General features: G+C 35.2%; 2 protein-coding genes and 1 long non-coding RNA gene across 4 annotated transcripts; all 3 read right to left on the minus strand.

Moving 5' to 3' along the window:
* Nucleotides 1-9,665: 9,665 nt before the first annotated feature.
* On the minus strand, nt 9,666-13,330 carry fev (FEV transcription factor, ETS family member). Of its 2 annotated transcripts, XM_006636425.3 has the most exons (3): nt 13,212-13,330; nt 12,552-12,623; nt 9,666-11,409 (listed from the first exon to the last, which is right to left on the minus strand). In XM_006636425.3, the coding sequence occupies exons 1-3, from the start codon at nt 13,258-13,260 to the stop codon at nt 10,871-10,873; spliced, it is 660 nt and encodes a 219-aa protein (XP_006636488.1). In that variant the 5' UTR covers nt 13,261-13,330; the 3' UTR covers nt 9,666-10,870. The 2 variants fall into 2 exon arrangements, with proteins under 2 accessions (XP_006636488.1, XP_015214179.1); XM_015358693.2 differs by lacking the exon at nt 13,212-13,330 and having other exon boundaries at nt 12,552-12,854.
* A 5,677-nt stretch (nt 13,331-19,007) lies between these two features.
* Nucleotides 19,008-20,809, minus strand: LOC107078772 (uncharacterized). The gene is made up of 2 exons (XR_001479747.2): nt 20,737-20,809; nt 19,008-20,089 (listed from the first exon to the last, which is right to left on the minus strand). It is a non-coding gene; the product is annotated as an uncharacterized lncRNA (long non-coding RNA).
* A 2,624-nt stretch (nt 20,810-23,433) lies between these two features.
* LOC102690427 (beta-crystallin A2) lies at nt 23,434-26,195 on the minus strand. The gene is made up of 5 exons (XM_006636426.3): nt 26,122-26,195; nt 25,545-25,730; nt 24,514-24,655; nt 23,938-24,080; nt 23,434-23,677 (listed from the first exon to the last, which is right to left on the minus strand). Exons 2-5 carry the CDS (start codon nt 25,703-25,705, stop codon nt 23,530-23,532), a joined length of 594 nt encoding a protein of 197 aa, XP_006636489.1. The 5' UTR covers nt 25,706-25,730; nt 26,122-26,195; the 3' UTR covers nt 23,434-23,529.
* Between the last annotated feature and the right edge of the window lie 835 nt (nt 26,196-27,030).

A 27,030-nucleotide genomic window follows, 5' to 3' on the forward strand; every position in this document is an offset into this window, starting at 1 on the left:
GGGACAAAGAAAGAGCGATAACACAGGAGTCCGGCTTTCAGATTTTATCTTCCAAAATCTCTAATAACATTATTATAAAGTGGTAACTGAATAACTGTCCAGTTCAATCATAGGAATCCATGTACAAAGCATTCTTCTCTTATACTACAGTTTCACTAATATTTAAAATAATAGGATTTTCAAGAGTACTTCGTGGTTTTCCTTTTCAAACTATCAAAGTTTTGTGAGAAATGTCAGTGAAAATTTGCATTTACCGTACTTATTTTAGAATTTAGAAGTCTTAGTCCACCACATGAGCTCCAAACAGTTACATTTGGCTAATATGTAAATAAAACATCTCGAAACATTCTAAATACATACTCTAAACATAACCATAAAAAAAACATAAAATAAACAAGAGGTAAATGTTTTCCATTAGAGATTTCGTGTTTTCATTTACATCAAGTAATTGTAAACCCCTCAAGTAAGCGTTTCATTCAAAAGAATCATTTCACAGTTTCTAACTCCCTAGTCTACTTTGCATTTGTTTTCATGCATGTGGTCACAGACTTTTATCATTCTTATTGAGCCTTAAAGAAGATTCTCTAACAGTTCTTTTGTTGTCTATTCAATAATAATTCAATCTGAGAGTAATGATGGTTATATAAGAAGAAAAGTATGGATCTTCTATTAGCTTGAGCATTGTGCTTCAAAAAGATTAGCTGTAATACGTAACTCACACTAGCAGATGTGCTTTGTAACAATTAACCTTAATAAGGATTTACTGTGGTGAGTTTCCACAGCTCTGTGTCTTTCCTTTCACTCTAGCTGTGTAGCCAAATTTAGTATCCATGAACTGCCTTTCTTTTGTGAAAATGTTCATAACTGTTTATATAATATTGTAACGCATATGGCCGACAGGTACTGTGTAAGAGCCGGCTTACCAGAGCGGTGACGTCACCGCCCTTCCCTGTAATAGCAGGACTACAGCCAGGGGGCTGTAGAGAGATCTCTCTTTAGCTCACCAGGCTGGGTCCTTGTTGAGTGACGTGGGACTCCCGGGTTCAAGCCCCCGACAGTGCGGGGCCGACCTAATGTGGCAAGGGCCCACCTGAACCCCGTTGCGTTACAATATCAACAGTACAGTATATTCATCTCCTGAATACCTGAATAACTATGCATGAATGTGTTCACACTTCTATGGTTTTGCACCATTCTCTTTATGACATTCAGGAGATGCAACAACAACACAGCAATTTATTAGTTTGAGTTAGAAGAAGATTTAAAAAACTTGGTTTCAACTCCACTTGACTCAAGGGAGTCCGGCCTGGCCATGTGGATGATGCGCTCAGAGTCCTCTACAGACAAGACAAAGCTGCTGTGTGGACAGTGAGGTGGGGTCATCAGAGGGGCACTTGAGCAAAGAACACTGGGAAAGAAGGTCCTGTGTTCGTGATTACAGGAGTTGGGGTATGCCTTTCTCATAAATGTTGGTAAAACCTGATCTTAATGCCTAAAAATCACATGGTATAGTATAAGTTGTTAACAGAGAAGTAATCATTTCCATGCTCAGAAAAAATAAATAAACCAGAAATGTCTTATATCTATTTGCAGAGGTCACTAAATATTGACATCATACTAATGTATTAGGGGTTGCAATGACTCCTCCTCCCCCACAGGGGAAAAAAAAAATACTGTCACTGTTTCAAAAGTTATAAGAGAACCCTGGCTAGTTAATCCCAATCCTACCCCCAGCAGCTTTCTGCCTCTGCCAACTGTGCTCCATCTTTAAGAAATCTCAGTTACAAGAGACATGACAGAACTGACTTTATACTGTTTTAAGTCAGCAATTAATTTTCTTAATAAAATCTTCCAGTGAGGTATCACTCACTGCTTGTTAATGAAAACAGCTTGCCACTCTCTCAATGCTTAATCATAGAATTGACTGGAGGAGTGATACAACTCTGTGATAACACTGCAAGCTGACTAGCGTATAAACACATCACAGACAGAAACTGACATCACCAAGATCCAAAGACGTGACTTCTCTGCTATGGAACTCAATCCCATTAGTTATTCAATGTCGGTAACAAAATAAATTAAGTAACAGTAGAGAAAAAAATGACAAATTTCGAATGAAGCACAAAATCCTGAACTTTAAGAAAGTACTGTTAGTCGCCATGTTGTCCCAAACCCCTTCGCATTGGCGAGAGCGAGAGTTCCCACGAATTGTGCCTTGATGCGGCCGTTCCTGCTTGCTACTCGCAGTAATAACCAATGTAATGCGATCTACGAGTGAATTACAGTAAGTATACAGTAAATTGTGCAGCTGAGATTTCACTGCAGAAAGATTCTAACGTGATCTGCACACAGAGTTAACAAGTAAATTACATATATCGGCAAAACCTTAAAATCGAGAACAATATTTTTATTGGATTAAAAGAGATGTAATCACAAGCCTGCTTCTTTAGAATGCAATAGGAACGCTTGACATAACCGAAAGTTTTGTTGCCTCGTTTTTAATTCGCAGAATATGGCGCTGCACATACCTGGACATTTAGTCTATCTGGAGTTTTTCCAAATTACTATATACATTTTGCTTTTAATGTGCTTTGAAATGCACTCATCAATGCTGATTCTTTCTAAAACCGGAATATAAAAATAGCATTGCAGTTCCCCTTTAAATGAACTTTCTCACAGGTTTTAGCCATTACGATTTATTTTTTACAGATGTAAGTAGGGTCTTCTTATTCAAACAGTCAATCTCGTCTATTACTTGTCCTAATTTTTCTATCATGAAATACATTTTTTTCTGTACAATCCATACTATGCTTGTTTAAAGTATTTCAAAATTATTAAGTGATACGGTATATGAAATCATTTGCAGGTTATGGCCAAAATACCTCATCATTATGTTTTATCAAAGCGGTAATGTTGGCTTTCTTTCCTATGTTAAAGTCAAATTTAATGTGCAGACAAACCTGTCTTTTCAGACTGAAGATGTGATTGAAGTACTTCATAGTCTGTCTATGTACAGCTCTATGTACTGATGTCCATCCATCTAGTTTCTGACTGCTTCATCCAGTTCAGAGCCTAATCAAGCAACGGGCGCAAGGAAAGATACACCCTTGATGGGGCACCAGTCCATCAAAGGGCAGACACAGTCACTCCTACCAATTTTCCAAGAAGCCAATTAACCTAGCAGTATGTCTTTGGACTATTGGAGAAAACCATACAAACGTAGAGGACACATAAACTCCACACAGATAGTACCCCAGGTCTGGAACTGAATCCAGGGCCTCAGTGTTGCAAGGCAGCAATATTAACCATTGCACAACTGTGCCGCCCATGTACTGATGTAAATCTGCTTAATACATGTATGGCAAAGTTTTAATGGGGCAATCTCTAGGAACTGGTAATGAAAACGTTCATTTTAAAAATAGAAAGGCAATTTGGATTTTTAACAATATCAGCTGGGCTTTACAAAACTGTAATGTCTCTACAACCCTAGCTAGATACCAATAACTATCATCTTAAAACAATGCCTTACCCAGATAGTTCTTTTAAGAGAACCTTAGATTTGGTGGGTTGTCTTCGCCTCTGAGGTCACAGTAAACAGTAAATAGTGTGGCAAGCTGTAAAGTACAGTAGACCTTTTAAAGATTGCTTATTGGCAGGACTGTTTTGAGCATTGTGTATGAACAATTGAAACTTTGAATCAGAAAAGGTAATGCTTTGTTTTAGGGTTTCTTGATTGAAAAGCAGTTGTACCTCCTTATTTAATGCTAGTAAAAGTATTGATCGTTAAATATAATTTTGTATCAACAAAATATGGGCCATGTGTCCTAGGGTTCAAATTACATACTATAGTTACCTAAGGGATTATATCTTCATCTCCATCTCAGCTCTGCTAAGAAGCCATTTTAAGCTGAATTACATAACCATGTTGACCTTGTTCACTTAATAGATATAGTATATAAATGAGTCATATTGTAATTTGAAAAAAATATCACACACATTTCTAAGATAAACTTAAATTACGTATTGTCATGTTTGCACAAAGATGGAACATTTATAATAAGTTGATGCATTTGTTCAACTAAAAACAATTAAAACAATAAATGTATTCCAATACACTGCCTATTTCACTGCAATTACAGTATGTTTCTTTGGAACTTAAGCATCTTCTTTCATTACTCTTTTATCATTTTGGTTCTGGTAGGTTTACAGTGACTGACTTTAAAAGGACTATTCCTTTGCTGTTTATGCACTTCTTATAAATAGTATAGCTAGAAGGAAAAACATTATTTTTATCATCTTCATTTAAATTTTGGTGGGTCCAAATTTTTACCTTTTTAATTTTTCCCTTAAACAAACGATTTCTATGTCATCTCCACCAAGTGTCCTGAAAATTGATTGCATCTGTCTTTTTGCGTATTGTACCTGAATCAGATGTTGCTGAGAAAGTGAACCACGGAGAATATGGATCAGTCCAGCCAATCTCTGCCTGGCCTCACTAGGAGCCCAGTCTGGAGATTGTTGCTATGGTTGCCAGCAGTGTTGCTTTTGACAAACTAAATGAGCGATTGTGACAGCAGTATAGAGACTACCCTCATTCCACAGCCAAAAAAATCAAAGGGCACCACCAAGCCCCCGAATGTATTTGTACATGTGCATCAAGATAAAAAAATACAAAGTGTTTGCTAATTCCTAAACCTTAAGTCTATAAAAAAACTGTCCATAGATATAGTATATTCCTTGTAGAATATATTATACAGTAGGTTGTTTGAAGGATAATGAAATGTTTTCTGATTAAAGCTGAAGATTCCAATGCAAATCTAGGACTACATCTAATATTTTACATCAACACCATATGTCAGTTTTCTCCTTTTGTGTACAATATGTTGTTAATGATGCATATTAAATGCCTCACCATAAAGAGAACAGCATGTTACAAGGAATACATCTTTAGAACAAGCTCTGAGGTAAACAAAAGTATAGAGGCAAATACAAAGCTTTCATGTCTGAGCTGAAACAGAAATCAGCACAAATAAATCAAATAAATAAATAGATGTTCCTTTTCATGACAATGGTTAGCATTTTGGCTTATTGACGCAGAACAATTTGGAATCACTCTACTCTGTCTAGGACATTTTCTTTTATGTTTTCTATAGTGCTTTGAGAGGAATGTGGTGTGCATAATTTAAAAATTAAACATAAAACAACAAAAGATGGAAAGTACTAACCTAACCTGAATTCCCCCATAGTAACCAGAATTCTGAGGCACTGTTCTATTCAGATGGCTTGAAAGTTTATGTAAAGCACAGTAGGGTCTGTTTTGGAAAATTATACTAAATGCTATGGCCCACATAGTGTTTAATATTTCTGAGGCCACAGAAGTCACTACCAGCATGCTTGTTATTGTACAAATGGATGTCTCGTTTTGATTTCCACTCTGTAATATGTATCAATATGTAAAATAATGTAATGGTATATATGAACTGTACAGTGTACAATATAGAGACCTGTCTGTTTATTCTTGACAACTTTGAATGTTTGAATGGTTGTATACTCATCCATTTTCTACACAGCTAAATACTCATATCATGTCATACTTTCACACAACAGAGGAAATTGTGAGAGTCTTTTTTCTTGATACTGCATATTCAACATCACATGCAGTGGGAAACCATTGGTGGTTATTATTCCTTTGTTTTCTTTAAAACAAATAGGCCAAACAGTCTAGATGAAATGAAAGCCAAAAGCTTGTTTACAATGTATTGCATTACAAATACTAAGTTACAGGTTTCCCTCACTAATTTAAAACATGTATAGCGTGTTATTATTGCTATAAATACATCATGTTAATATTCTTAAGGTTAAAAATAATTTATTGGCTTTGGGTTTAGGATCTTTTGAATAGGTTTTATTCATTTGACTATTTTTTGTTAAAGGCGATGTGATTGGAACATAGCTCTTCATTCTGTTAAAGTAAAGAAGCTTCTTACTGAATATTTTATGAATCATCTGACTGTTCTTACAGCCAAGTACTGTTCTCTCACAGAGGTTTTAAATCCATGTCTTCAGAGCTCACTGTTTGGCTTGCTTCTATCAGTAAGTGATTGGATTTAAAATGCTTCCTGTGTCTGTGGGCACAGACATTGCCATCAATGGAAATCCTTAGTCCCAGATGATGTCATTGATATTCAGGTCACACATACAGTCTTCTTATCAAGCTATTCACACTGGAAAACAATGCAAATTGTATTATTTACCTGCTAAATTCACCTATCAATTTCACCAAATTAGATTTTTAGCAGCTTCTCTTTAATTTCAATAGTTTATGTACCTTTTTTAGCACGCTTGCATATCAATCACATCTGATTAAATCATCCAGATTAAATTTCTTCCATCCGTTTTAGAGGAAAAGTCACAGGCAGTGTCTGAGTGGTGCCTAATCTGAAGATTATTTGATTTTCTTTTTTGGAAAAAAGCCATGTTCTTGAGTAACCATTTTATTTTTGCCAGCCCTTTGTTTTTGTTGTTAAGATTAGTTGTTCTTAAATATATATTTATTATAATTATATACATATTTCAAAACATATTTAATAGGTATTCATCAGTATTTTCTTAAAATGCTGTTTTAGTTGCATAACTGTAGTGTTAACATCCACTCGATACCTAGGTTTATGTCCTGTACTGTTAGAAAAAAAGGATATATTAAGGGCCACAGCTGTAAGTATACAGTATGTTGTCTATACTACATACCTTGTTTAAAGTAGCATATTATGATAAGCTAATATGATTATATGCACCTTCAGCACAATTGCATATTAGTTATTTAAATATGTCAAGGCAAATATATTTAAAGTGTGTATATTTTAATAGATGTTTTAATATACAGTAGCTTGCTTCTTTCAGTAAAAATAACATTGAATTACATGTAACCAAACATTCACAGACAAACTTTCAAAACCATTGAGATTTGAACAATTAGAATGTCAAACTTATCTTAAAATGATTATGCCATATTGTTCTATGGGAATATGGTAGAAGGGAAATCATGCAGTTCGATTGTCATGGAGTTTTAAGAAGGAATCAGAACTGTTAAAACATAAACAGCCATATTTCACAGTTGTATTTTAAGATTTTTTAATTAATTGTACTTTATGAAAAAGACATTCCATCATTTACTGACTTTCTGCATATTAATTAGCAAATTTATACAATTTCGATTTAACCTATCAGGATCGACCGACAGCAAAGCAGTGACATTTCGAGTTGCAGTTTTGTCTGTGACCTTGTTTTTAAAGGAACAGCGCCCTCTTGAGGGTAAATACCCTTTTAACGCTAAGCGTTTTTTCACAATTGTATGGCGCAAGAATCCTGATCACAGAGGGAATAATAATTTTGAAAAAAATAAAATAAACTGAAAATAAAAGTAAAAATTCTGTTATTATCCAAACTCTCTATTCTCTACAATATCAAATTTAAAAAACATATTTTAAATTCTTTTATTCACCAGAAGTGAATCATACGGTGTAGAAGCGTCAGAAAATGCTGATCAAGATCATTTATCCATCAATAAACTGCACAGCACTTAAAGCATGACCTTGGCAACAGGGTTATGAGGCAGTAATTAATGCAGGCTGTGAATTACTTTGACCTAAATGAAAGCATTGAAATAATTTAGATCAAGTAGGGAGCTGCATCAGCATGCATAGGCTGCAAAAGAACAAGTAAAGGTTTATTCCACGCTGAAAGGGGAAGAAAAGAAACAATGTGGAGCCTTCTTCTGGTGTGAGTAATTGTAATGTAATTTATCTACACACCCGAAGAAGGCTCCACAGCTGAAATGTTGTGTTTCTTTTCTTCTCTTTTCAGCATGGAATAAACCTTTACTTGTTCCTTTGAGATAATTTAGTTCACTACATAATATTAATGGCTGTTCGTGTGAGTTTCCTCTGTGTGCTCTGGTTTCCTCCCACGTTCCAAAGACATTCTAGTAGGTTAATTATATGAATTGGCTACATCACTCTGCTCTCCTCCCCACTGATAGCTGTGTGGGGAGCGTTCTGGCGCACTATGGCTGCCATCGCATCATCCAGGTGGATGCTGCACATTGGTGGTGGTGGAGGGGAGTCCCCATTACCTGTAAAGCGCTTTGAGTGGAGTGTCCAGAAAAAAGCGCTATATAAGTGTAACCAATTATTATTATTATTATTATTATTATTATTATTATTATTATTATTATTATTATTAATTGGCTTCTGGGGAAATTGGCCCAGGTGTGAGTGTGTGTTTGTTTGTGAGTGCCCTGCGATGCACTTGCATAGCACACAGGATATACCCTGCCTTTTGCTTGTTGCTTGCCGAGATAGGCTCTAGCTCTCCTGCAATCCTGTTTTGGAAGACGTGGTTATAAAATGGATGGATGGATAACAACAATGGGCCTGATATTAATATCCCCCTAAAAAGAAACTGGTATTCAGTCACTTAAGTGTTTTGAATGTAGGGCCCAGTGAGTTTGTGCCTAGCATACAGATCGAAACAGTTATTTGAAAATATACAATAGTTCTTTTGCTGTTGTTTTTAGTGTAACTGCTTCAGAACTGAATAAGTTATCCTTTTTTTTTCCTTAAACAAGATGTATTTTTAAAATGCAAAGGACAAACTGATTTGAAATTTTAGACGTGAAACTGAGTTTTTAAAAATCTAGGACTACATAATGAGATTACGATGTATCAAGTCTAGTCTACCCAAGGAGGTCTGGCACTTGCCTCTAGTTTTGAAATGAAAAACCTTGCCATACTGTAAACATACGCACACACATATTCTAAATGTAATTTATCTACTATTCCTTCTGCACTACTGTGACACTAAGCCTAAGTGTAGTGCAGCGTATCTTTGGCGCTTAAGTTTGTTTTTAAATACCATTTGTTTTATAAAAAAGTTCTAGCCCACATACTGTAAACACCTGAAAATCTGTACATAAATATTTTATTTAGAAATATAAAACACCTTGGCCACCTTTTGCTCCAAACGTCTCTGCTGAATGTAAAAATAAAGAGAAACTTTTTAAGAGAAAAGGTAATTGTTTTTCTATGACAAATGCCTGTCAGAACTGTGAAAATGTAGATTGTCTTTTTTCCAGTTTCATATTGATGGTAATCTGTGCAAGACTTCAATACTGTATATGGTACAGTGCTAGAATCTGATTATGATTGTTTTTAAAATGGTTTCCCCTTAGAAAGAACTGACATGTGAATCTTGTTTTCATCTGTTCCTTTACAGTGTTCTGTAATTATTTTTCACAGAAATATTAGGATACATGTATTTTTCAAGACTATGTGTATCAAGTCAAAAAGGTTCAAATAAAAGTGGTTCTACTATAAATCTCAATATATCATGTTTAAAAATTACTAAACATATCATGTGATATTTTTCAATGCTCAGAAATACTATACCAAATATGGACTGGCTGGGTTTATGTGTTAAAAAGCTAAACCATATTGTTTTAAATGTCTTTCAAATGGCATTAGAAAGGTTCACTGTGAAAATGTGATCATTAATGATACATAAAGCAGCTGTACATACTGTGTATCAACATTGTACTACTTTTAGACATATATAAACTCACAGAAAAGCTCAGAGTTTTGTACTTTGAAGAACATTTAATTATTAACACTTAATTATTTTACAAGACAGGTGTACATACTGTAGAGAAATAATTATACTACAGTGCAATAGAAAATGAAATGGAAACAGCTACAGTATATTACAGAGCAATGGGGAATGGGAATGCAGGCTTTATCTATTTTACATAATCAAGACATTAGACTGACACTGGACATACAAAAAAACTGTAAACATCACTACACAAAAAATGGCTCAGAATAGTCATGTATGTTAATTATTCTTAAATATTTTTTTAACTGCTCAAGCTGATCTGTATTTAAGGATGTAAAATTAAATATTGCTGGTGATTCCTGGTGTCCTGTGTGCATACATCAGGGGGTGGAATAAACTTGAATTAGCCTTGAAATCGCTTTTTATCATAACATCTAAAAACCTAAGAGTCAGTGATATCGAGGCGTATCGAGACATTCACCACCAACCGCAGATCACAGAACAAACATTATCCAATTCTACATATACTCATCCTGCCTTTCACACTGTGTGGGTATTGCTGACCAGAAATGATGTTAGAAAGATGTTTTTTGTATACTTTATGTATAGATACCCCAAATGCATCCAGCTGCCCACAACCCTGAATTGGAAGAAGCAGTTAGAAAACAGATAGATGGATAGCCTAGGTAAACTTACGGTAAATAAAGATTTCGTTTTTAAAAAAATGTATGAACCCCGTAATGACAATGCTTTCACATTTATTTTTTATAGTATCCAGATACTACTAAGCAACAACGATAATAATAGCCTTTTCTATATAGTTCCAAACACCAGATGGCGCTAAATGTCCCATTGGGACAATTTTTCAATCGAACGTGATGGCAGCATCAAGGTCGCTTCAAGGTAGCAGCCAATTTTAAAATACCTTCACTGTACTAAGGGCAAATGCTTTGTTTTCATTTGACGAATTCGGATCTATAAATATATGTATTTTCCGGCACACTGTTAATGATGGTAGAGGAATGGAAATCGTCCATTAATAATTCAACAAGACTCAGACCAACAACAGCAGACTTGCATGCAGCGAAAAATACTGCCAGCGTAATGCGGTCCGTCTCTAAAACAAAAAATCCTTCCTTTAAAAACATTTTGTAGTAGGAGATCTGTAAACAGACAAGTTGTTTCAAAATATACAATCAGCACATCCTTAAAAATAATTTGTACTGTTTTCTTTGTAAATAGCACGAAAAACCCTATATGCTTAATGGTAGTGGTTACTGATGTTACTTAAGTTGTTAATATTGTTGATGCCGCTTATATGAGATGCTGCTACTGAACTGAACGCTCCGGAGGGTTGGAGGTTGTGTCCGGGGTAGAGAGCAGGCGGAGACCCGGGCCAGTAGGAGAATCCGGATGGAGCGACACTTGGAGTGACGAGATTGAGTTTAGAAATTCCCGAAAAGGGGATGGGAGCGAAATTGCTCTGAAATTTGTACAAGGCGTGCTCGGTGGTGGACGGCTGACAGACTTGAGCTAGGCCATGAAAATCGAATTTATAGGCATACCGTTTCCCATGAACTTTTGTCATTATATTTTTGTCATAGTAGTAGCGAAGAGCTCGGCTCAGTTTGTCGTAGTTCATGTTAGGCTTGCTCTTTCTCTCACCCCATCTCCTAGCCACCTCATCAGGATCAATCAGTTTAAATTCCCCGTTTGTCCCTTCCCAGGCAATACAGCTCATATTTGAGCTGTCAGATAGTAGTTCCAGCAGAAACTGCCAAAGTTGAATCTGTCCGCTTCCTAAAAAAGACAACAAATTATCAGCTCTGTCGAATGTTATTCTGTTATAGTGTTCAGCCTACCCTGAACATCTGAATATACTGGAGATCTGTGTAAGCCTCAACAGGAACACAAAGATTAAGAGATACCGGTGTCACAAATCATGTTTAAAATCGATATAAGGCAACGACTTCAGGTTCATTCATTGAAAGATTTAGTATGTGCAGTATTACAATACAATAAGGTGCACATATATACAGTACAGTATAAAGTGATACATGTACTGTATATCTTTCTTATAGCAAATGCATACACTACGTAACATGTTTATGAATGTGTACATATGGCTTTAAAACATGCACCATGTTTGTAGTTCAGTTTTTTTTCTGAAGAAATTTAAGGTTAATACTCGAACTTCTCCTGAGATTCTGTTTTTTTTCTCTTTAATATAAACGTACAGTACATTTAATATGGTACTAACGTCCCGCCACATGGCAAGCATAAGGAAATCAAAGTGTTTTAAAAATATCCTTTGGGATTAAAGGCATCGTATACAAATTATTCAAAGACTTATTTTGTATACAACATACTACTTTACCTGCAGTCTATGAATGTGGGAGTTTTTTAGCTTTTAAACATTGGACAATCTTTACTATCACCTTTTTTAATAAAAATAAAAAAATTAAATACATATTTAAATAACGTATATAAAAAACTAAAATGGGCTTGATATCGTATTATCGTAAGCACTTTGTGCTTATATAAATGTTCTTTTTTTCCTTTTTAGCTTTCTTCAAAATAAGTGAGGAGTATGATGATATAATTTAATTGTCTATATACATGAGGACAAACGGCCCTCATTAGCAATGATTTTATATAATTTAGCCATTGAATGCGAACCTCTGGTGCGTGATTGTCATTATTATTATTATTATTATTATTATTATTATTATTATTATTATTATTATTATTATTATTATTATTAGTTGTAGTTGTAAGCGTAGGAAAACCAAAAGCTACCTTTCAATAACTGTTTTGTTTTTACCCTTTGGAACAATATAAATTATTTTCCCAATTTCTTTCTTAAATAAGTATAATCTATTACAAATAGAAAACGTCCGTCTCGATCGATAATAATAACAATAATAATACTCGAGACTTACCTTTCTGCACGCCGGTGTTAATAGGACTCCAGGATGAGGTTTTTCCTTCTTTGAATAAATTTTCTGAGGGATCTGAAATAAAAAAAGATGAACACGAGTGTCTATCAGTAACAATTTGCACAACATTTGGCATTTGGATTTTACACTTAGACAACTCTTTGTGTTTGATGACAGCTAATTGGTCATTTTTTAATTGTTTATTTTGATGCCATCGTCGACATTTCCTCTGCTTTTAACTGATGAAATAACTAGTAGAAGAATAGGGCAAGCGAAATTAATTTAATTGTTTTTAAAAATATAAAAGAAAAAATACAAGATATTAAATCTGTATTAGATTAATTCTTGAGATAGTTTATACATCTAAAAACTTTCTTGCACTGTTGTATTGTGCAAGTCTTCTTCTTTTCCCAAAGTTTTTTTTTCCTTTGGCAGCATCTGCAGTTTTCTTTTCCGAGTTTTAGAGGTGAAGTCAGGAAACGCGTTCAGGAAAAAGGAAATCCGATTTCCGACAAAGAGATGGGGGCTTAAAGCCAGCAGACTGCAGAGGGAAAAGCTGAATAGCAGACAAGAAACGACCAGGCAATATAAAATTAAAAACAATCCTCTTCTTTAGTTAAAACTTGTATTTTTAAAAGCTTTAAATCAGAAACTGTCGGATACCTGAGAGATACATGTTAAACATAAGGTTTGCTCCACAGTTCTGTTTCATTGTAGCTGTTTGATCAGAAAGGGCTGAATTTCATTTGGGGGAAGGATTTTTATTAAACTTTATCTCAAAACTGTGATCTGGAATAAATGTGAAACAGATTGAAGTTTCCAGGCAACAGTCACAAACGCCATCTCTGAGACAATATTCAGACTGTAATTTCCTTTGGTGCATTGCTTTAATTAAAAGAGCAATTTACCTCTGTCATCATGCCCTGTCTCCACAATAAAAAGAAGCCGATAGAAATTCTGCTTTATCAATCCTCCATCGGGGTTTAATAAAGTTTCCGAGTTAAGATCAGAGTTTCTATGGAGAATTGAAGTGTTTGACATGGAAACCTGTTCAGATCCGTTCAATTTTCCGCCTTTTTAACTCTTTGTAAACAAAACGGTCCGGCTCGAATCTGAACAAAATATTTACATTTTAAATTATGCTTCAGTGCGCCTAAGAAAACAGGAACACGATTGTTCCAGTTCTGGATAATGGGTTGTCGTTATCTATCAGCGATCGAAATGAAATAATAGTTCAATATGTGGTTAAATGGTGATAAATCGACTTAAAATCTTAAGTTAAAGCAATAATTTATTAAAATGCCAGCCATTGAGAAAAGCATTCACATTCAGATGGCATTATTTGATGTAGAATTGTAATTTTTACCTTATATCTAGAATATAATTTTAAAAGAAAATTCATACATGAATACATGAAAAAGACTACTGGCACAATATGTCGTTTGTTCTCGTTGTTGTTCATCCACAATTATCTTTTTCATCTATTAAAGCTCATCTTTAACAAACGTCTGACTCATCTTTTTCAAAGCATTCATACATATTACATATTTATTGAAACATCCATATAGCTGGTGTTATAGGTCTGGATAAATATATTTTTTTTTTGTAAAAGCTTAATATTTCAAAGAAAAACGGTGGTATTATTTAAGGAAACTCAGATGTCAGGTGCTAAAAATACAGGGGTAAAGGCTGATTTTCAATTTAAGGTTGAAATTGATTATTTTGATCGATAGAAAACATTAATATGGTACCACTACAATCAATCTTACAAGCTCTTAGTGTCATAATTGCAATGGCACAGGAATATCAGGGTACTTTGTGTGTTTGGGATGGGGGGTTTGCTACTGTGTACATTTTACTCATTCATTCTGAGTTATTCACATATTGGTAAAAGTTATTTCATGACATGAGATTATTAAGCTGTGTACTGTTTGTGTATACAGTATGTGTGTATGCCCACAACCTATTACCTATTATCCAATACCCATTATCCAATATATTGTTCCATGTGAATAATGGACTTCAGAATACTTTTAAGTTTATTTATGATGTTTAGTTAGATAATTTTCTTTATCTTTAGTCTTTTTTTAGTTCACTTCTGTAAGATGCCACAGTGAATTTTGTTCTTATGTATACTTCTCCACACTGATCTTGTTAATGTGTTACATGTGAACATGCTATCTAGGTAGACATTGTTTTCCATTTGTATCTCTTAAGAGTATAGTTAGCTGGTCCAATGATGTGGCATTCTAATTACTTGTTTGCTTTCTAGCCCTCTTTTTATTTCTTTTTGCTGATCCACACAAACATGTTTTGATTCGTCTGCAATTTCGATAAAATTATTTACATCCAGGGTCCACATTTTACATCTATGTTTAAACAGGAAATACCGAAGAGTTAAAAACAGTGGAAGTGTTCCCTTCATACAGTATATCCCTACGAAAGCAATCCAGCCTGATATCACCCTGCTTTCTGTTTTGCTTGGCTTTTCATTCTGATGTAATGCTCTGTACACAGCAATGCTCTGGGAGGATCTAGGTCAAACTGGAAATCAAACACTGGCTGTCAGCATTCAAGGAAACAAGTCACCTCTTTGCCAAAGAAAGTCCATGGACCCAGTGGCATTGTGGAAATTCATTCCTTTATCCCTGTCACCTTTCAGAGCATACTTATTCTAATATATATCTAATGCATACATAATTATTCCACCCAAATGCAAACAAATGCCAAGAATAGCATTCGAGTGTGACATCACAATTTCCTTGAAATGCACTTCCAGTTTATTTATGGAAAATGCACAATAACAGTGTTTAAGAAGACATGCCAAGCACCCATGAATTCCTAAAAAGAAAGTCGATGTGCCTTATACAGTTATACAATTAACCAATGATGAAGGATAAGGCCAGTGTCAGAGTCCACACTGCGTGCAGTATCTGACAGACTTTGCAGTGGCAACAGATTCCACTAATTTCATTGTATTTTTGAATTTCATTCCAGTGGTGTCTATCACAATACATTTCATATATTTTATTTGTAAGAATGTTTTTAGATATCTGGAAAGCATATTAGTCTATAAATTAGTATAATATGTTAAATATGTCTTACGGTTTTTACAGACATCGTAAAATTGTATACATCTTATTTTTAAGGAATTTAAAAAATGGCACAATACTTATCAATTATTTACGTAAATCTAAATATACAGTATTGCATCTCCAAATATTTTTGGATATTGGATAAGAAGTGATGTCACTTGTTTTTGTAGGTCTTAATTTGCTGCTAGGCGTAAAATCTGCAAGAATCTAGCACCCGATCCTGGAGTTCTACATGAGGCTTTTACCACAAGTGTTCCCACAAACTGGTTTCATTGCTGCTGAGCTCTTTACGGAAATGAATCCCGATCTGGACCAACATGTCTCTTGCTTTGAACTTTTGTATGTTATTTTTTTCTACTCAAAGATTGAAGATTTTAAGAAATACAATTATTCGGTTTTTTTTTTGTAATAGACAACAGTCTATACTGCATGGTTAACAGTTAAATTATGTCTATTAATGGCTGAAGACCCTAACCGAGTGCTCAGGTGTAACAAAAATCAGCAGGTGTGTCGGTCTGCAGGACCAGATTTGAAGGAGGGAGGGAACTGACTTGTTTACCGTCTTCCTTATTTCTGAGCACGCAGACAACGCGCAGTGCCTCTGTACAGTATGGCCTTGGAGGCGTGCCGTAGGCTGGGTGACGGGAGAACTCCGCATTTTCTTCATGAAGGTGGGAAGTCGAAAACAATCAAGGGGTCTGTTTTGTTGTTTTACAAGACCATTCTCTGAAAATTTCAGCGTTAGTCAAAGACTTTACCGTGGTTCAGTGCTGTCACCTGACTTCTCTACAGCCGGAAACTCCTTGTTCAAGTCTCTAACGATTTAACAAAAGGACTTTGTGCATTTAGAATTTGAAACTTTATTTAATTTTTTTATTGAGTTTGGGCCTCCTGTTCCAGTGGTTTACGGAAATTATATAGAGAACTGCTAGATATCGGACATCGATAACGTATTGGTAACACCTGGTCTTTTCACTCAGTTAGCTTGTCAGCTTTATGGTTCAGCATGCTGCCTTAGGTACTTAATACGGCGCATTCACCGAATGCCACATCATCTACTGTAGATACCTTGCAGCTGGATTGCTGGTCAGATCATTTATCATCAGGTTGTCAGCCAGGGGGCGCTCAGCTTTATCTGTTCAGTGCTTCTGCTGAAACGATCCGCCTTTTCTCTGAAACTACTAGCCGTTTCATTTAGTAGTAATACTGTCTATGTATAAATTATCATTGACCTGATTTTATCCAATACTTCTAATCTTCTACATATAACATATTTACATATTTTTATATCAATTACGGTTTTTTTTTAACAAAGCCTCTGCGGGAAGCCACAGATACACAAAATACCCAGACTTTTTTCCATTTTCCCTGTCGTAGATAGGTCTTAAGTTTTTTTTAAGTTAACTCCGACATTTCCTTCATTGTAAGGATTAGAACTCTTTAACATTGCCTTGGAAGTTTTGAAATGGTTGTCTTTTATAAGACACTTTTAACAGGATACTACAGTATTTCTGCCTAATATAGAAAATCAGTGCATGTCTTGTCCTCCCACTTAAGTATTTACAGATATTTAAGACCATGTCTTTTGCCATACTACATTCTAAACACCAAAGTTCTTAGATTCAGTGCTTTGCAGTGTCAAAGAACTTATGTGGCAGATTTCCCCTAGTCCTCTCTTATAGTGTAACTACAACAGAGAATGTTTTTAAAAGTAACAAAGCAGTCCAGGATATTGTGACCTGACTATTTACAGTAGGTACACTTAAACATGGAATACACTTTTGTGGCTGCAAATGCAGTTGTCTTGGATCTCCCCTCTTTCTAAGGACAGTGTTTTTACAAGTTTAATGTGGCCTGTTCTTTTTGTTACGCCCATCTACTTTGGAGTAGCCAGTCATGTGTTTTTGATGTCCTGGCTACAGTTCTCGTGACACACGGAGGAGAATGTGGAAGTGTAGGCAGACTCCTCGGACCCTCCCACCTTTGAGCCATTCAGCTCCTAACATGTCACCAGCTAGTCAGCCCCATACTTGAGATTCAGAGTAGACTGCAGGTGAAACACACTGAAAGTGCCATGTGCCTGCAAGTGCCCAGGAGGTTGCTGGGGTCGCTGTGTTGCTGAGAACCGTGTCCTACCCTTGCCCATGCTCAGCCATTAGGCCATGGCCTGGCACAGTGAGACAGTGACATGACCCGGACTCAATCCTGTATCAGAGGGTTGATCCTGGTTTCAGGTGAGCACCTTTATCCATAGAATCACTCGGATGGCCCCTGAATGACCCCTCTAAGTATTCAAATGATTATTTTTCTCTGCTTTTTTTTTTCTTTACAGGTTGTTATTCCTGTAAACAAAAACATTCAGAATGACAGAAAATGTAACCTTGGTTCTCCACTTACCTGGTGTTTTCAAAGTCCCAATTGCTCTTTTTTGTAACTGTTTTGAGGATGTAGAGGGGGGTGTCCCCAACACTTTAAATGCAATCTAAACAGATTTTATTTACAGTATTACAGTAAAATTCACCCAGTGTCTTGTTTCTTCTAAATGCTAATGTGAGGAATGCAATATGGTATACAGTAGCTAATATAACTTGCTGGATTTTCCTTGTGAATGAATATCTGTATACTATTTTTTGTTACTTCTGTCTGTATGATTGTTTGACTCTAAGACCCATTCTATAACATTGAAGCCTTTCTAAAATTGAAATGTGATGTTGAGTGATAGTCACTACACAACACTGATGATTACAGTCATTACAGGACACAACTGTTTCCAGGAAGACTTTGTTGTATTTGATTACATTTCAAAATATGTATTTTTCAATCAAAACAACTTTTTTTCTAAGGCATGTCTGTTTTCCATTTTATCTACATTTCCCACAGTGTGCACTTTACAAGTACTTACAATAGTTTCAAGGTGGATTAGAAAATTATATAATTGAAAGATCCATTTACAACATATCTTTCAGTATTGTAACACGTCATACAGTAGTATGAGATGTAAGGAAGAAAATACTCGAAGTTACGGTATGTTGGCTACACTAGAACAGTTTAAGTAAGTAAAAACCTACAAGGCTACCTATTGGAAAACATTGAAAGTACGGTTTCGGTTTTCGGTATTTCGGTTAACTAACTTAATTTATGTAAACACGGACCACAGCATTTTGACTTGGATGGCTTTCGTGTATCTGGAGATCAAACATTAATATGAAATATAATATGATAATCTAAATATTTTAAATGAAACCAGCTCAATATTATAGAATTACTTTCCGGCTTCAGTCTGTCAGATAGCCAGATACTATAAAAAGCAAAAAAAGAACAAATGTTATAACATTGCTGTAACATACAAAAAAAAGACGTGATGGGTGTTGTCCAGTTTTACTCTTTATTCAACACAGAGCTACAAGAGCACGGCTTACACTTCATAAACGCACAGTGTAGTGGAGTGAACCTGGTATTCTACTGAACTACAAGGGATCTGTAAATAATTGTCGCCCAACCCTCACCGGGAAACCTACTGTACCATACTAACCTAACATACTAAGGAGCGCACTACTTAACACTAAACTATTTACAGAGCCCTTGCAATTCAGTAGAACGATCCTCAACGCTACAACAGCTCCACTGACTGTGGATTTTCATGCGCTCTTTACTCTCTCCAGTGCAGCAGTTCGTAAAACGACACCCTGTCGTACTGTAACTAAATAACATGGCATTGCTGAAAACAAGGAGCACGGCAGCTGCACATAAATAACGGACAGCTTATTTTAAATGCTAACACCGGTAGCTTAATCCCAACACAAATCTGTATTTAAATTACTCAGGAGTTGTTGAGGTTTGAAAACTTTGCTCTCTGTGATGTTCTCCATTAGTAGAGGTTTGAGGGATTTTGTGGAACTAAGAGGCAAGTCCAGTGATCAAGTGACGTCGCTTTCCGTGTTTGATAGCGATCGACTAGCAAACTGAATTTAAAATAGGAAATACTCGTCCCTTTAGCGTCTGTATATACATTACTAGCAGGAATGACGCATTTTTGCGATGTTATTTTAATTAGTTCACGTTTCATAAAGTAAAAGTTTTAAAAGAGATGAATAAATTATGGTAGATTGTTTTTCTACACATATTTTGTGCTTTTATCGGGTCTCCATCGAAGTTGCCTCCGGCTTTCCAGACTTGCTTTAGCTGCCTGAGTCTTTAAACAAATCGCAGGCAACTTAAAACAAGCCCAGAATACAAGAGATTTTTCCTACCGTTTTCCTTGTGAAACAGTATTATTCGCAAATACGTTAACTAGATCTTTATGTATATTACAATTGTGTATTAGCATACATGCTGTTTTCAACCCCCTTCAAAACTAAGTTTTCGGTTTTTTTCCAGGTGATAATTGTGATCAGTGGCTTCAGTATGCAGGAACGTTTCATTCAGAGGAGTGTGCTGCTTCCGTATCTGAAATAATAAACAAAGTGAATGCGTTTAAAATCTTATTTTATATTTAAATTCAAACTTTGACATGCAGATTGTAGCAGTGCGTTAAGGATTAAAGGCTGGTTTCATTCAAACCTGTTGCATTTTAACAGAAATATGATATAAATCAGGATAAAAGCCTGTATACAGTAGTTCACAGAATATAACCAAAGAAGATAATGTAGTTGAAGTAATTTGAGAGAGATATCTGGACACCAATATAAAACGCAAAATATAACTGCCTTCCCTTACAGATTAACTGCTGTTTTTAACGTATGCAAGAAATACAGAATTAACAAATGAACACCTTAAAACAAAGACCAAAAACGATAAGTATGAACACAAGAGAACAAAAAAATCAAAATAAAATCACATTAAGCAATGGTAACAAAATGATCCTTTTCAAAGAGTCTGAGAAAGGTGATTGATGTGCATGAACACTTTTCACCTGTCACGACCTGTTGTATGTGTATAACTATTTAAAATAATGAACAAAATCCTTTTACCTCGGTTCCCATAAGTATTCGTTTTTTTCTTTAATATGAAGCAGATATGTATATTTAAAATACGTCTCCATTATGGCAGTATTTTCTAAAACACAAAATTGGCTTGTTAATAATTTAACTTACCTCCTAGGAGCACTATACAGTATTTGTCCCTTAAGAAGCTGTGTAGTCTGGCTATGCTAAACGCACACTGCTAGGGGCAGCTGATTTAATCAGTTGAGATAGGAAAGTGTATTTGTAAAAGGTGTGTATAGTTGAACATTTATTAAGAGATCCTGTTCTGGGTGTGGGAAATTGCATTGGAAGTTCAAAGCTGGAGCATGGATTCAAGTTAGCTTGTGGGTGTGTTGGGAGCACAACTTATTAGGTAAAGCGAGTGTTGTTCTCCATTGTAAATTTTAACAGGAAACGGATTCAAAGCAGGATGTGACAGCGTGACTCGTGGCTGCATTCAAATGAAGAAAACTACACAAACGTCTTCCCGACTGCACCGTACCCCACCCACTGAATAAGACAGATATCCGGAATACTACGTGTCACTGTCTATACTACTGCCCAGCTAAAAAAAAAAAAGTTTGTAAAAAATCATTTGTTTTGTAACAGAACATTTATTAGAGCATTTTATAACAAATACCCTTTCAGTCTTTCATTTTGTGTACTGCAGTTTCTGAAATCTGTTAACACTGTACAGTAGTAGGTTGATCGCATCTTACAAACAGGTGGAGAAATAGATTTATATGTTATGCACGAGGTAAGTAAAACACCACGAAACAAGTACTTTTTACAGTTATTTTAATTAAACATGGTTTACAGCATAATAACTTTATATTTTTTCCCATTGTTCCTATTTTTCCAGTGGCAATAGGAGATTGTAATGACGTTTTGAGAGTTACCATATTACACCACAGAGCAAGAGAGATTAATATGAAAGTGCCAGATTTAGGGACTGACTATTCATGTTCTCTTGCAATTAAGATATTTTGGTCAATACTCTGAGGTTCACATTCACACAGATTACAAGCATGATATTTCAAGTCAGTATAAAGGTTTAATTAGTCAAAGTCTGGATTAGGTTTCAGTATTATCTAAGTGTTTTAGCAGATGCAAATCTTCACCAAAGTGATAGGACTGATGGGTTTGCTGTATATAATACTGAATCATCATTTTACCATTTAAAATAACCTACAACTGCCTCTCATATGCAGGTGGAACCCTTGAATAAAGCTTTTGAAAATGTTCAGTACCTTGGACAGCTCAGAGAACTTCATAAACAAAATTCAAGTTTAACTGGAAGAATCAGCAACATTACTTGAGTTATTCCAGAGGCATGCAACATTAAGTAAAGAAAACATGAGTCACTTCTTTTTCATCTACCTGCTTGATTTTAAGCTGCATATTTGTGACCCCTTCTTCTGTTTTCTGAAATTATTAACAAAACATTTTCAGTATAGAATGGATGCTAGTGTTTGACAGTATATTACTAAAGAGCATTGTAGATGTGAAAGGTGCTCAGTGTAAGATGCTTACTGCATATTGTCCTTATCACCCGTCACCAGTTAGCTATGCCATGCTGATGAACCCTAAAAAGGTGGAAACTACTGTCCAAGGCTACTAAGTTCAATTTCATACTGTATAAGCAAAAGGGAGAATTAGAATTATTTTAGATATCCTATATACCATGGTGCTGTGAAACACCAGGAGCCAATTGATATCCCTTCCAATAATTCTTAGAAACTTAGTTTCTTAGATATATTAGATCGATAGCTATTGGTCTGTACTTAATCTGTTAAGAGCTTTCTGTAAAAAAAACAATAATTCTATATTACCCACATTCTGTTAAGTTTCATTTAAAGCTTGACTTCTAAAATTTGTAATGTCCCACTAAAACAACATAATGTTTGGAGATGATTCTGAGAAAATAGGAATATGCAGAAGAGTGCTTCTCTTTTAAACAGTTTACCAGCACTTGATTTGCACAACCCAATTTAAACATCATCAACACAACTCTTCAATGTCTTAATGTAAACTGATCAAGAAAAACATCTATAGACAAAGCTGATTTCAAATGTAAACTAAGAATATAGGGCTTAAAGGAATAGCTTAAATAGAATAAAGGAATATGATGTACTTTAATGTATTGTAATCAATGCATTTATTCTAGTACTGTATACAGTTTGGGGAATTTCTAATAAATTTCACTTACAGCTGAAACTAAAGTTCACAGTATCATTTTAAAACATTTTTCTTGAAAACCACAAAGAAATGCATGTATTCATAACTATTTAAAATTTATGTATTCCAAGGCAAACAAAATGTATTTGCCTTAGCATTATATATAGAATATATAATATAATATCTATGAAATAACACATAATCAAAACATTTACAGCATTGATTAAACTGATGCTTATGTTTATTGGAAATAAAGTACAGTTATTGTTAGTTGTGATTTTCCACATTCCCATTGACAAGGACAGATAGCCTATAGTTAACATTAAAAAAATGTTTTTTTTTAATTATTGTAAATAACCACAAGCCATCCTTTTCTTCACACTATTGTATGTATACAAAACATTTCTGAAAAGGTCTGTCTATATACTGGATTAAAGTGATCTGAATTGATATAATGAATAACTTCAACTTTATCATAGTTGAAATTTGAAAATCTGTTGATATGATTTAAATGTAGAAGGAGTCAGACAGTCAAGTGTGGTACATTTATTTAAAATCTGCCTCAGGTTGTCATCTAGCATAATAAATAGATAGATAGTTCCACTTTTGGGAGGAACTGAAGAAAGCAAGGAATGGCCACATGCACTCTTTTCCATAGTTTGAACAATGCTTTTATTGCCTATTTTAGTACATTTCATGCAATGCTAGATACATAATCACTGTAAGGAAAAGTGTAGGTTGGACTTAGTGCTGAATTCTGCGGATAGATTGAATCTGGTTGGTGTGAGCCTGGGTGCTGTACTCGTTGTAGTTTCTGTATTCTCCATTGTGTCTGTCTCTCTCCAGGATGTACTGGTATCCACGGTAACCTGGGTATTGATAGGCTACCCAACTGTGAAGAATCAATAGAGGAGGAAACATCACTGTTAGAACTGGCCACTAGAATGTGCTCATGATGAGGTTTAAAAGGGATCTTAAAAGCGCTGACTAGGAATGACTGGCAGGCTTCCAGCAATGAAGAGATCCCACCACCATCATGAGCAAAACATAAACAGAACAGGATTACTAAAAACAGATTTTACTCCTTGATGTGGTTAAACGTGCACATAATCGTACTAAACTAAAGTCAACTGGTATTTAAGTCGAACTTACGCCCCAGAGTTGACTTTGATTGATGGGACCTCCTTGCTGCACCAGCCCATGGCTTGCAGGGAGGGGTAGTCATCACACATTTCAAACTTCCGGCCCTGGAAGTCCTCGCACTCGTACAGAGTCACCTTGCTGTCACTGTGATTCTACAGAGAAACGCAACAACACTGATCAGATAGCAAAGAGGGGAAACAAATGGGTACCTTGGATTTTTGATGAAGCTGTTTAAAAATTCGAACACTTTCAGTGCAATATTATGTCAGAGTATCTCAATTAGTAATGTGTCTGCAATATGGGTATGTTTTTTTTTTACCATTTTCTTGAAGGTTTTAATTGACAGGGCTGAAAAACATGTATCAATTGTTCAAATTGTGAAAATAACTTTAAAGTGTTAGCTGTAATTGTAACATTACATGAGTGTTTTAGCACTTCAGCGTAATTTAAATACATGGGGAAGGATGTTAGGGCCATTCTAGTACAAGTTCTTACAATTTAATCTTTCATCTGGTGTTTGTCTAGAACATGTGCATCTGTCTGAATGTCTAAATTAAGGTACATATATTGGTTTTTCAAGCTCACAGCACATCTGATTGGTCTGAAGGACAGCAGGTGCTCCGTTCTGTAGCCACTGTTTCCACTCCAGGCCTCCCAGCGAGGATAGTCTCCCTTTTCCAGGATGAACTGCTGGCCTTGGTACTCAGGATACTCATAGCCGACCCAGCTGTGCAAGGGGGTGAGAAACAAAATGAGTATTTGGGAAAGACTGAAAAATCTGACCAAAATCGCTTTTGTTAATAAGATTAAGGAAACCTGTTCTGGAATCACAGTGGATCAAATTGTTTTGTCTCAGGTTGTCAAAATCTGCATTATACAAATCCATGAATACATCCTGAAAGGGCTAGAGTCAAGGTGGGTTATTTTCTAGTGAAAATACACATTGTCCTAACATGTTTCTACCTTTGTTTTACAGATCTTAATGACGATACATTCACACTCAGGTTCATTGATGGCATCATCCCAATAACATCTTAGAACCAGCAATTTTTATTAATCTTGTGTTTTACAAAAATGTTATCTATAAAATTATAATTACCACAATTATTAGTTGTCCACTTTGTCATATTCATAAGTGAAAAACGTAAAATAACAACCTTATAAAGAGACCTTTTTGTAATTTAGTTTGTAAATAACTTATTTAAACTGTATTATTACAAGCAGTCAGACAATGAGAAATATATAAAAATAACATTTTAATGATTTGTCATAAATGACCTTCCCTTTTATTTGTCAGACTTATTTTATTTAACATTTCATTCAATACTAGAAATTTAGTATTCCAGAAATTGTTAAAAGGGATATGTTCTTGAATACTAGTACTGTACTTGTTTATATCAATTCCTATAACACAAAAATGTATAGAAATATTCAAAGGTATCTTACAAATACTTTTTTGGCAAATGTTAGAGACGAGATAGTATAAATAATGTGTGTGAAAATTAACATCTTACTCTAAAAAGAGTGCTGGTCTACCTCAGATTTAAAAGAAGTACAGTACTGAAAATAAAAATGTTGTGAGGAAAAGAACCAGGCTTATATCCATTCAGACTTACGGGCCATTCTCCACCTTGATGGAGCGGATCTTGTGAAATCCTCTCTCCATGATGTTCTGACATTCCATCATAAACTCGCAACGTTTTCCTTGGAAATTTTCCTCCTCCCACACAGTGATTTTCCACTGTCCCATTTGTTCGACCATTGGTTGCGTAGTCATTTTTGCTGGCTCCAATGACCTTCTTCTGTATGAATAAAAACATAGAAAGTGGACTAAAGTGAAGGAGATTAAATATTAACCTTTTTAACTGGCTACAAATCTAGACTCAAAAACTGCATGATCACTATCATCTAGAGTCTAGAACAATATAATGTTTGTTAGCTTAGGCAGCAATGTTTTGATGCCCTGATGTTTTGAAAGCAATAAGTTCAACTTACATTAGAAAAGTAATTAAAGGAACTATAGATGCCTTGTTTCTAATTCCCTGTCACCAAAAGTCAGTTTAGATTAATGGTTTGTGTTATTGTTTTTGAAGTGCACCGTGAAGTCCACCGTAGTTGTACTTGTCTAAATATATGAAAAACTATAATGTGATACAATTCAGTCCATATGTTCAACAGCAATAGGATACTTACATTCTGAAGTGGACAGATCCAGTAAAGTCAATGTCGGGGGCAAGCTTTGCTCCAGTGTTTATATAGTACCAGGCCTTGGCTTAAATGCAGAATACGCACAACCACTGCTCACTCAGCAATGCCTGACTGAAAGAGAGCATTAGTTCAAACTATTGTTAGGCTCTGAAATGTCTATTGTGAGGGTCTTAGGTTTTCTGACTCATCAAAATAGAAACTATTGCCCCGTGATTGATGGAGAGACACCTTCAATGCCAAAAAACTGACACAACAGTTTGATTGGAAAGCAGGATAATAACTGTAGTCTGCGAGATTAACTGTAGAGATGGTCATTAATGCTGCTTTTTGGAGTACCTTCATTATGCCATTCGACATTCAGAGCTATGGCATTTGTTACTGTGTTTGAAGAAGAATCTCCCTGGCATGTTGCAGGAAACCGTTCTAAAAGAGATATTAATGAGACAACTGTATAGATAAACACTGGAATTATTTTGTGCCACAAAAGAGATAATGCTGTAAAAATGAATCCACATAATGTCTGAATGTTAAGAAAAGTTTAAAAGTTAGCTAAATAAGGTTAAATAAGGTTAAAAAAGGAACAGTTTTAGCCTGGCTAGTAACTTAGTAAGTAGTATTAGTTTGTGGTTAGCAGGATGATTTTTTGATTGTTATTCAGTGAATCCATCAGCAACATTGTTTTAAGGATTGTCTTTTCCTTGAAAAGATATCTTTACTTGTGCATTTTTCAGTTTTTTTTTAGGTTTAAGGTTTTCCTATTTTTCTGCATCTGCCTTTTTGGCTTGATAAGGAGATACTCAATACTAAGGTCAAGCAGGCTTCAGTCACTCTGAAAGTATAATATGCTTCATTATTTGGCAGTATTAAATAATGATATACAGTGTGGTTTTAGTC

Source organism: Lepisosteus oculatus, chromosome 12 (assembly GCF_040954835.1).
Source record: "Lepisosteus oculatus isolate fLepOcu1 chromosome 12, fLepOcu1.hap2, whole genome shotgun sequence".
Lineage (NCBI taxonomy): Eukaryota > Metazoa > Chordata > Actinopteri > Semionotiformes > Lepisosteidae > Lepisosteus > Lepisosteus oculatus.